The sequence below is a fragment of the Podarcis pityusensis genome (assembly GCF_964106645.2).
Source record: "Podarcis pityusensis genome assembly, chromosome: 8".
Lineage (NCBI taxonomy): Eukaryota > Metazoa > Chordata > Lepidosauria > Squamata > Lacertidae > Podarcis > Podarcis pityusensis.
Genome location: NC_138033.1, coordinates 3457327 through 3469553, shown reverse-complemented (window position 1 = coordinate 3469553; position 12227 = coordinate 3457327). Strand labels below are relative to the sequence as shown.

General features: G+C 47.7%; 1 protein-coding gene across 2 annotated transcripts in view; it reads right to left on the bottom strand.

Moving 5' to 3' along the window:
* Positions 1-10719, bottom strand: part of EML2 (EMAP like 2) — a 44998-nt gene extending 34279 nt beyond the window's left edge. The window contains exons 1-3 of one of the 2 annotated variants that reach the window (XM_081018717.1): positions 10617-10719; positions 4870-5052; positions 1801-1921 (exon numbers count right to left, since the gene is read on the bottom strand). In XM_081018717.1, the coding sequence (XP_080874843.1) occupies positions 1801-1921; positions 4870-5052; positions 10617-10623 (311 nt within the window). In that variant the 5' untranslated portion in view covers positions 10624-10719. Of the gene's footprint in view, positions 1-1800; positions 1922-4869; positions 5053-10616 lie in introns of those variants that run through there. The other variant, XM_081018716.1, reaches the window with a different exon arrangement.
* Positions 10720-12227: the final 1508 nt, after the last annotated feature.

Sequence of the window (12227 nt, the reverse complement as noted above, 5' to 3'; positions counted from 1 at the left end):
GGGTGAGCCGGCCGAAGAGAAAGAGGGATGCAGGGGAGGAAAGCAGCGTGATGTGCGCCTAGCAGGAGCGAGCGAGGAGCGAGAGCCGGCTGCGTGGAAAGCTAAGCACTTTGCAAGACCGCTTCTGTTGTGTACTGAGTTGAATAGGATCCAAAATGCAGCAGTCTGATTGGTCCTAGAACAATAGGATCCAGAATGCAGGAGTCTGATTGGTCCTAGAACAATAGGATCCAGAATGCAGGAGTCTGATTGGTCCTAGAACAATAGGATCCAGAATGCAGGAGTCTGATTGGTCCTAGAACAATAGGATCCAGAATGCAGGAGTCTGATTGGTCCTAGAGCAATAGGATCCAGAATGCAGCAGTCTGATTAGTCCTAGAACAATAGGATCCAGAATGCAGCAGTCTGATTGGTCCTAGAACAATAAGATCCAGAATGCAGGAGTCTGATTGGTCCTAGAACAATAGGATCCAGAATGCAGCAGTCTGATTGGTCCTAGAACACTAGGATTCAGAATGCAGCAGTCTGATTGGTCCTAGAACAATAGGATCCAGAATGCAGCAGTCTGATTGGTCCACAGGAGCCACCCAATCCAGCTCCAGGTGGAAGTGAATCCACAACCTGATTGGCCTACAGGAGAGTCCTGGAATTAGCCAATCACGTGGGGCCCATTGTGTAAAGAATGTATACAAAGCAGACATTCTGGGGGAACTTCCATTCCTCCTCATCACTATGAGCTGAATAAAGAGCATGAAATCCACTCTCGACTCCAAGTATATTTCAGCTTCTCTGCAAGATGGCTTTTCGAAAGCCTTGAGGCCCTGTGCCAAAGAAACTCTCCTTGCAAGACCTGGGCTGCTGTGTCCTTGTAACCCCTATTCAAAGACAAGATGGATGCAGAACGACAGTGGCTCACTGGCAGTGAATTTGCCAGCAAAGGCATATTGGACACATCTTTGGACTCTCTGTATTCAGAGAAACTGGAAGCCTGCCTTTAAGCAGCTGACTAACAGCTACTGGGAACAAGAAGGCGATGGATCTTGGGTCTGATTCAATACATGGCGGCCCCCCACAGGGTAGTCATTCAAGCAGATTCTTAAAGATAGCATTTTAATTTTTGTTCTTGCGCTGTTCTATATACACCTGCCAGTCTCCATTCAACCTTAATCATCTTTCAGCTCAGCAGATATTCTGAAAGCAACCCCTGCCCATCACAATCAGGCCTTTCAAAAGAGGGGGAGAGGAAACTAAATTCTCATTCGTGCCAAATGAAAACAAAAGCATCTAAGCCTTCCCTCTCTGCAGAGAGAGAAAGGGAAACGAGGAAAGTTACAGCCAGTTTTGACAAGAAGCCAACCTGCCCAGTGGAAAAATTTATCCTCCTTCTGTGGCTTTGAAGCGCCTCATTCAAGCCTCTTCTAATCTCCCCTGGTTGTTGAATATCTCTTCAAATTGGAAAAAAAAAATGAGGGATTTTCCCTTACTCCAGGTAAATATTTGTAGAACTATTTAAAATTAAAGTGCTCCTAAAAACTGGATTTGTGTACATTTCCTTTCCACCTCTCTTCTGTTCGTCACCTACATTTTTTCGCACAAACTGGCCCTCAAGGTTGGCTTCTAGTCACGAACCATGCTAAAAAAATGCATTTAAAACACAGCCAGCCAATACAAAACGTATCAGAGTAATCCTGCAGCCTCCCCCAGTTAAATAATTGTGATAAGAAGAGATTTAGCAGCAGCAGCAGGAGGAGGAGAGAGGAATATGAGGCCCTTGTTCAAGGCGCTCTTGGGACCCCTCACCTTTTCCCAGGAAGCAGCTCTCTCTTGGGGGACGAAGGGGAGGTCGAGTAGCCCCTCCTCTGGGGGATGATCCCATTGCTCAAGCCAGGCCTGGAAGGCAGACCCCTCAGCAGCTGGTAAACTGCAAGGGAGACAATGTGTTAATTCCAGACGCAGCCACAATCGCAGAATCACAGAATTGTAGGGCTGGGAGGGACCCAGAGAGTCATGAGCCAGAAACTCCAGCGGGTGCAGAATGCCGCGGCGAGACTCCTTACGGGGTCCTTGCTGCGGGATCACATTCACCCAGTGCTATACCAGCTGCACTGGCTCCTGGTGGAGCACAGGATCAGGTTTAAGGTGCTGGTTTTGACCTTTAAAGCCCTATACGGCCTAGGACCCTCGTACCTACGGGACCGCCTCTCGTACCTACGGGACCGCGAATAATAACACCCCGAGGATCCCAGGCCCCAGGGAGATTAGACTGGCCTTGACCAGAGCCAGGGCCTTTTCGGCCGTGGCCCCGGCCTGGTGGAACGCTCTCTCACAAGAGAACAGGGCCCTGTGGGACTTGACATCTTTCCACAGGGACTGCAAGACGGAGCTGTTCCGCCAGGCCTTTGGCCAAGGCACAATCTGACCCCTTCCTTTGGTAATCCTCACAGAACTCTAGCCCAATGGTTGCCATTAATTTGATTTTGAATTGATTTTAGAATGAATGTGTTACTTTTATTGTTGTTAGCCGCTCTGAGCCCAGCTTCGGCTGGGGAGGGTGGGATAGAAAATAATAATAATAATAATAATAATAATAATAATAATAATAATAATTATTATTATTATTATTTATTATTATCATCATCATCATCATCATCATCATCTAGTCCAACCCCCTGCAATGTGCTTTCAAACTGCTAGGTTGGCAGGAGCAGGGACCGAGCAATGAGAGCTCACCCCGTCACGGGGATTCGAACCGCCGACCTTCTGATCGGCAAGTCCTAGGCTCTGTGGTTTAACCCACAGCGCCACCCTTGTCCCTTGTGTTGAATTATACAGAGCGTTAATTCTTAACGGTCATGGCACCCACTTATTGTCAGACGCAAAAGGGTTCGTATCAGCAAATTAACTTCTTTTTGCAGCCAATAACCAAAGTTTGCTCACAGAAATGAAGGGGGAAAAACCTTGCTTGTAGTAAATATCCAACTTGCTATGGACAGAGATTCCGAAATATATACTGCCCACAATAAATGATGGATGCGTTTAATAGCGAACCTGACACCGCCTAAATTTAGGTGAACCAGAGCGTAGCAACAGACGCTGCTGTTGTCTGAAGGAAGGTTGGGGGAGGGGGGGGCAAGGCCTTTGTAGTTGTGGCAGCCAGACTCTCGAACTCGCTTCCCCAGGGGACCCACCCAGCTCCTTTCCTGTCAGTGGGAGACGGTCTTGTTTTGACAGGCCTTCACAATGGGATTCTTCATTCGCCATATTCGATAGATTTATCTCCCATGTTAGCTGCCTTCAGTCTCTTATGTATTTACAAAAAATAAAATAAACCATAAACAGTAAATTAAATTACTTTTTATTTAGTTTATTGGAGGGGGCAGTATTTGGTTTACTGCTCCTCCCCCTAAAACGAATTACAGTATTCTATTGCAGTACAGTGGTACCTTGGTTGTCAAACGCCTTGGCTCCTGAACAAATCAGCTCCCAAATGCCGCAAACCCGGAAGTAACGTTTTTCGGAACGTTTTTCGGAACGAACGTCCGGCGCAGCTTTTGCTTGAGTGCAGGAAGCGCCTGCAGCCAATCGGAAGCCGCGCCTTGGTTTTCAAACAGTTTCGGGAGTTGAACAGACTTCCAGAACAGATTAAGTTTGACAACCAAGGTACTACTGCACTGTTGCTTGCTGATTTCTAGGCCTATTTGGGCTGAAAAACAGCACGTTCAGTTTTAATAAGCAACAAGAAGAGGGGTTTTTTAAAAAAAGAATTAATATTATGTCCCAGTTTGGTTAAGTGCTCTACCTCTCTTTTAAATCAGAACCAGTGAAGGTGGTGAAGGTCCTATGTGAGTGCCTGGAGGTGGTTGGAGGATGGATGGCAGCTAATGGATTGAGGTTGAATCCTGACAAGGCAAGTACTGTTCTTGAGGGACAGAGGGCGGGCGGGTGTGGAGGACTCCCTGATCCTGAATGTGGTAACTGAGCCCCTGAAGGACCAGGTGCGCAGCCTGGGAGTCATTTTGGACTCACAGCTGTCCATGGAGGCGCAGGTCAATTCTGTGTCCAGGGCGGCTGTCTACCAGCTCCATCTGGTACGCAGGATGAGACCTTCCCTGCCCGCAGACTGTCTCGCCAAAGTGGTGCATGCTCTAGTTATCTCCCGCTTGGACTACTGCAATGCGCTCTACGTGGGGCTACCTTTGAAGGTGACCCGGAAACTACAACTAATCCAGAATGCGGCAGCTAGACTGGTGACTGGGAGTGGCCCCTGAGACCACATAACACCGGTCCTGAGAGATCTGCATTGGCTCCCAGTACGTTTCCGAGCACAATTCAAAGGGTTGGTGCTGACCTTGAAAGCCCTAAACGGCCTCGGTCCTGTATACCTGAAGGAGCGTCTCCACCCTCATCATTCTGCCTGGACACTGAGATCCAGCTCCGAGGGCCTTCTGGCGGTTCCCTCGCTGCGAGAAATGAGGTTACAGGGAACCAGGCAGAGGGCCTTCTCGGTGGTGGCGCCCACCCTGTAGAACGCCCTCCCATCAGATGTCAAGGCAATAAACAACTATTTTACTTTTAAAAGACAATTGAAGGCGGCCCTGTTTAGCGAAGTTTTTAATGTCTGATGCTGTATTGTTTTTAATATTCGGTTGGAAGCCGCCCAGAGTGGCTGGGGAAACCCAGCCAGATGGGCGGGGTATAAATAATAAATTATTATTATTGTTATGATGATGATGGTGATGATGTCAAGGACCCAGACAACTCTGGCTAAAGGGCATAGCTGGCCATAGCGGACAAGGGAGCTGCAGGACAGACGGACGGACGGACAGACAGACACCCACACCCAGCACCTCCCCACCAACACCCTGATACCTTTGCTGGGTCCCTTTTTCTGCAGGCTGAGCCCATTCTCCTCGCAGGTGCTGAGACGCCGCAGGACATCAGCCAGAGCAGCCTTCAGCACCTGGATCTCATCTTCCTGCAGCTGCAACCGCTGCTCCAGGTAGGAGATGCGGTCGTCCACCTCCATACCGCTGATGCCTGACAAGTTATCATCTGGGGAACAGAAGGGGTCAAGTCAGAAAGATGAGGCGAGCCATTTCCTAAGACAACAGGCGCTACATGTCATTTGTCAAAACAAAACAATAAGGTGGGTTTGGCTAGGAAACCCAAGCTTTTCACTCACAGTTGTTGGGCGTGTTTCAATCATGGCAAGAGATTTTATTTCAGATTTCTGACACCCAATCTCAGCATTCTGCAACACTGCACCACACTCGCCCTCCAATACCAAATACCTTGCCTTGGGTGTGTTGCTTTTAATATACAGCGGTACCTTGGTTCTCAAACTTAGTCCGTTCCCGAAGTCCATTCCAAAACCAAAGCGTTCCAAAACCAAGGCATGCTTTCCCATAGGAAGTAATGCAAAATGGATTAATCTGTTCCAGACTTTTAAAAACAACCCCTAAAGCAGCAAGTTAACATGAATTTTACTATCTAACAAGACCATTGATCCGTAAAATGAAAGCAGTAAACAATGTACTGCAGTCACACAATCAATCAATCAATCAATCAGTCAGTAGCTGAACTGGGTTCCTCACAGTCACAAAAGAAAAAGAGCCGCAAAAACACAAACACAAAATAAATAGCAAAAACAGACAGACCTCATTGTAACACTCAAATCAGAAGCCTAACACTCAAAGCGGAGCACATTTTGCTTCTGAAAAAGGTTCGCAAACCAGAACACTTACTTCCGGGTTTGCAGTGTTTGGGTTCCAAGTTGTTTGAGTACCAAGGCATTTGAGAACCAAGGTACCACTGTAAACAGGTTTCTAGACCTCAGGGCTGGAGAGGGGCACTTGAAAAATGCACAGGCAATGTCAAGGGGGGGCGGGATGCAATGTTAAGGTAGAAACAGGGCTCTGCTAATTATTTTTGTGTGCATCCACATAGGCACATTAGTAAAGGTAAAGGGACCCCTGACCATCAGGTCCAGTCGTGACCGACTCTGGGGTTGCAGTGCTCATCTCGCTTTATTGGCCGAGGGAGCCGGCATACAGCTTCTGGGTCATGTGGCCAGCGTGACTAAGCCACTTCTGGCGAACCAGAGCAGCGCAGGGAAACACCGTTTACCTTCCCGCTGGAGCGGTACCTATTTATCTACTTGCAATGGTGTGCTTTTGAACTGCTAGGTTGGCAGGAGCTGGGACTGAGCAACGGGAGCTCACCCCGTCGCGGGGATTCAAACCGCCGACCTTCCAATCAGCAAGCCCTAGGCTCAGTGGTTTAGACCACAGCGCCACCCACGTCCTATCTTACTAGGAATCAAATACTACCAGCACATCATATTCATATAGTTTCCTTTCAGCGTACAACGCACCAAGAATTTCAAATCAGATTTCCATAACCCTTCCCAATCTGAAAGCTGGATAAAGGTAAAGGGACCCCTGATCGTTAGGTCCAGTCGTGGCCGACTCTGGGACCGAGCAACGGGAGCTCACCCCGTCGCGGGGATTCGAACCGCCGACTTTCCGATCGGCAAGTCCTAGGCTCTGTGGTTTAACCCACAGCGCCACCTGCGTCCCATTATAGGCACACTAACCTGTGCCAATTGGAGAGGTATGTTTTATATAAAACGTGCCAAAATGAGTGAAAGGTGGAATTTGTGAGCATATGAGCTGCTGCTGGTTGTTGTTTTTAAGTAGGTTCATCTACTTGCATGTTCTTCTGTATGAAAGGCAGGGCCTGTCAAGAGCCTGTAAGAGGAGATGCTGTTTGCCAAGTAAATTACAACAGGTCATGAGGCTTAGATGATGGAGCCAACAGTTTTATGGCCTTTTAATATCGCTGTGCAGCTTATATCAATATCAATCTATTTGAAATACCCCTTGACTTTTAAAAAAATGCACATTTACAAATATATTTCAAAGATTCAATCCCCCAAAATAGAAATTATTGGATAATGTGACCACAGCAGCATGCATTATATATGTGAATTATCAGAAGCAAAAGGAAACTCATCAATTTAGGAAATGGTTTATGAGACCATTGAACAGAATAAGTTGTGCTGTGTCAGTGAAATGAGGGGAGTATCAAACTAATAGATTAGGACAAGAATGGGCGCTCTTTAGAGAATATAAAGTGAAGCGAAAGAGGAACACACAATTGTGGTGTGTTTTTCATTCCTCTTTCTGCCTCTGAAGACGGTTTGGAAACTTTGGTTGGTGCAGAATTCACAGCAAGGCGTTTTGAGCATATTACTCTGATCCTGGCTGCCAGTTAGTTTCCTGTCCCAAATCAACATACAGTGGTCCCTTGGTTCTCAAATGCCTTGGTACGCAAACAACTTGGAACCCAAACACTGCAAACCCGGAAGTAAGTGTTCCGGTTTGTGAACTTTTTTCGGAAGCCAAACATGCTCTGTTTTGGGTGTTACACTTCCGATTTGAGTGTTACGATGAGGTCTGTCTGTTTTTGCTATTTATTTTGCGGCTTTTTTTGGGACTGTGTGGGACCCAGTTCAGCTACTGATTGATTGATTGATTGTGTGACTGCAGTACATTGTTTATTGCTTTCATTTTATGGATCAATGGTCTTGTTAGATAGTAAAATTCATGTTAAATTGCTGTTTTAGGGGTTGCTTTTAAAAGTCTGGAACTGATCATTTTGCATTACTTTCTATGGGAAAGCACACCTTGGTTTTGGAACGGACTTCTAGAATGGATTAAGTTTGAGAACTGGTAGTGCTGTACTGTTTCTGACCTATAAAACCTTAAATGGCTCAGGACCACAATATTTCAAGGACGTCTCTGCCCATATGAACCAACCCAGACCCTGTGGTCACCATATGAGGCCCTTATTTCTGTGTCTCCTCCTCAAGAGGTCCAGAGGGTGGCCACACAAGAACGGAGCCTTCTCTGATGAGGCTCCTCATTTGTCAAATGCTTTCCCCAGGGAGGCTCGCCTGGCGTCTTCACTACATATCTTTAGGCACCAGGCAAACATATTCCTCTTCTCCCAGGCCTTTTGCTAATTAAACAATCTATTGCCTTTTAGGAACAGGTGGGATATTTTTTAAAAGTATATCTCTGGTTTGAATGTATCTATGTGGGGTTTATTGTCTGCTTACTTGTCTGGTTGGAAATCACTTTGGGTTGCCCTGGGCAAGAGAACAGATTTAATAAATAATAATAATAATAATAATAATAATATCATATTAGAATTACTTCTCAATGACTAGCCTAATTTTATGCGAATGTGATTATCAGTCATGAGCTTATGGTGTTATTATTAAATTACCAATATGGAAAACATAATTTTATATTGCAATGAGATTTTATATGTAGCTATGTTACATTTGTAATGTATCTGTATATTTGTTAAATAAGTAGATAATAAATTAAATAAATTATTGAGAATATATATATATATATATATATATATATATATACATTACCAAAATATATACTGTACAAATAAACTGTTGAAACAGTGATCCTGTCCTAATCAAATCTGAGCCTCTATCCACATGAATTCAGCATTCAAGAAGTGCATAAATTTTTTCAAGGGATGCATAAATTTTATGAAATAAATGAATAAATTTGGGTGATGGCAGTGTCACAGACATTGTGAAAAGAACAAAATCATGACATCCAGGAAGGTTGCAGGCAGTGCATAGTGTATTGATTATTATTTGTTACATTTTTAGTTGATTTTCTTGCAAATGCAGCCCAAAGCGACTTACAATAATAAACAAGTAAATAAGATGCACTTAAAACCTATGTAAAACGAAGCACAGAAAAATCTAAGAAGTGTTCATATTTTTTCAAAGGAGGATTAAAACATCCCACCCACTAAAGGAAGCCACAGATAATGAAAAAGCCAAATGCATTTAATTATAATTTTATATATGATATAACCCCTGGGCTGAAGCCCTGCCTGCTTCTACATATGGAGGACTGAGATAAAAGCATTGAAATAGATGTTTGAGGAGCTCATGAATTTTGTGGATCAAAGGAGCGATCAGTAAGGTCCAGTTTCTTGCAGACACTGCCCACTAGTGGCAAATTAGTGATACTTCCAGCTGCTTTTAGTAAATTGGTTTGTCTCTGCCACACCTGTCCCCCAGGTACGTGGGCATCAGATTATATCGTTTGCATATTTGGAAAGGGATTAGGATTTTCTTGGGGCAAGGGCGTAAACCACACACCAAAAGCAACTGGTGTCAGTTAACGTGGAATAAATACCACCACTATGCCCCATAGCTGAAATAGGCAGGTTTCAAGTATGCATTGAAAACACAAGGGATAACACCACTATTTGAAATCATGCTTTTGCCACCCTGGTGCCATAGCCAAGACTCTTGTAATAATTAATCTGGAATAACTACCATCCCAAAATTCTGTAATCGTGGTCAATAATGTGTATTAAAATCCCCAGTTCACTTATCTACTGGAAGAGTGGGGAGGGGAGAATACTTATTTTTACCAGTCTACAAACAGTTGACCAATGCTATCTCTGAATCCTATCCACACTTACTTCGAAGTTAGCCCCACTGAAATATGCATAGGATCCTCCAAGGATGCTGTGCCTTCGAAGGCTAAGGTGTATTATGGGCTAGCTAATGGTTCTCTTAAATGGCTGTGAATACATTGATCTGGCCTCTCTGGAGCTAAAAAATGTTTCAAGGGCTGTTCAAGACAGAGGGTCCTGTTTACGGTTTTGTTTTTCCGCCCTGGTTTTCTCTTGCCCCCTTCCTGACCAGCAGGTGCCCTGTGCTGTCTGTCTCAGGAGCCACACAGGTATTCTGCCAGGAGAGCTTCCTTTCTGAAGCTGACCAGGGCAAGGATTAGGATCTGGGGCCTGCTGGTCGCAGAACTTCCCCTGTGCAAATAAACAGTGCATTTCCCATCCTGCTAACTTCTCCAAACAGGGGTGCTTGGATAGCCAGAAGCCTGATACTCTGACATAAAAGCCTTGGGAGTCCTTCATTGTTGGTGTGCATGATAAACCTGGGCAGGCACTCTGTACATTCTCAGAGGCATGCATTCTCCTTTATTTAAATCCCACGCCTTTGATAGCAGCTGAAAAGAAGTCCCAGGGCTGGGGAATTAAGCTTTGCTCTCCTGTGGTCAGTAATCAGGGTGTGATGGTGGTGCCTGCCTCTGGGGGGGAAACTGAGTTTTCAGTGAAGTCGGCTGATTTCCCCCGCTTTTCTTCCAGGCTCGGAGGTTGGTGGTGGATGGTATGTTTTGAGAGAGCGCTTTGCGCAGGCACGTCAGTTCCCTTTTCCCACCTTCCTTGCCAAGCTTTTCCTTCTGGCACCTCTTAGAAATGGCACTGGAACAGCTCCCCCACCCCAGCCTTTCCCGAACAACATTGCCATCCTTCCTCCGACCTTACACGACGAAGACGCGGCTCAGGCGCCTCGACATTTGGCGTGTGCGTCGCGCGCACTCACACATGCACAACCCGCGTGTGTTGCTTCTCCCCCCCCCCCCCGCGTTCTTCGAATTCCCACAGCTCCCTCTCCGGAGGGGCTGCGGCTGCATGCAGAATTGGGCTGGGCGCAGGCAAAGTGGGGCAAAGGCGAAGCGAGGGGCGCAGGGCCAGCAGCCACCCACCTGTCATGCTGGGGTTTGCCCTGGGCCCGGTGCCCTCGCCGCCACGCTGCCCCTGCCTGCCCTTTTCACGACCTCTGCCGCAGTGCCAGGGGCTCGCTCCCTGCCCTACCCGGGTGCTTGCCTCCTCTCGGGTTCTCCTCCTCTGCAATCGTATTTCTTGGCTCGCTTCTCTCTCCTCCTTCTTTGCAGCATCTCCCAGGCGCCGTCCAATCGCGAGCGACGGGCGGGCGCTGCATCCAGGCAGAGTACCAGGCGAGAGAGGCGAGAGAGATGGACGGACGGGGAGTCTGTTACCCAGGACGCGGCTGATGCTGTCCAGCGACCTTGGACAGGGCAGGAGGGCGCTGGTCAGTCAGAAGTGAGGTGGAAACAGACGGAGCCCCAGCCCCTTGGATTCAGAAGCAGAGGGGCGCAAGAGAATTTTTTTGGGTGGGGGGAGTGTTCCTGCCATGGGGAAGATGTGCGAAATAAGGCTGCGCCAAAAAGAGAGAAACGGGTATGCCTGGCAGATTGGAAGGATGGCTTCCAATACCTGCTCAGCTCTGACCTTGGCGCGCTCACAATTTCTTAGCCCGACCTACCCAGCAAGGTTGTTGTGGGAATAAATTGGAATAGCCGTGGACGTAGGCATCGCTCTTGAGAACCGTGGAGATACAAAAAAATTAAATAAAGTAAAACGCAGCCCTGAGAATGAGACCCAGAACCTGTTCGGAATGCTAGGGCTCAGCTCTTGTCATGTATTCTCATAAAACACTGCATCTGAACATATGAAGAGTGCAAGCTGGAAATCCGAGACAGAGCTCAGCCTCGTAATCTGTTGCATGCTGGGGCTCAGCCCTGGAACGAGCATAGTTTTACTCGCACAAAGAGTATATGGAGCATGTGCAGAGTTCCCTCATGGAACCCTTGGCATGGATTAGTTTGTCCTTCGCAGTTCGCAATTCACCATCGGAGTGGTCAATTTGCGGCAGAAGGCTGCCTGGCTAGCTGGACCCCACCCCGCGCCCCCGCCCAATCTTTCCGTGCGCGCTTATTATAGGCGAGGCGAGTGGTTTAATTCCGAAATTAGTGGTTTCGGGTGCAGAACGGGAGGTGGCAGTTATTCCAGAGTTAAAATTATTCCTGAGTAGTTAAAGCGCCCACCTGACCCAGCCGCCCACGGATGGAGGTGGATGATGGGCTTGGTTGCGAATTTCCCAGTTTGCATCGGGCGGGCGAGCGCGGGTGGAGGGCGGCCAGCTAAGCTGCGCGATGACCCATTTGGGCGCGGGGTGTGGCATCGCGGCAGGGCCGGGCGAGCGCGCGGGGGGCTTGCTCAGAAAAGAGGGCAGCAGGTCAGCCGAGCGGCCCCCCCTTGCGCTCCCCACCCTCCCCTGCCCCAAGGCCCCCTTGGCGCCGCACCAGCCCTGCGCGACCCTCCCTGGGCATGGAAAGGCACCCGCCCCGCCCTGCGCCCATCCCTTGGAGTTCTTGCAGAGCATCCCAGAGGGCACCTCCCTTGCTCCCGGCGTGCGTGCGCGCATGCAAGCGATGAAGCCAGGTCTACAGCATCTTGCAAAGCGGCGGGCATTTCCCCCCACCCTAGCCAGGCGATGGATGGATGGATGGAGC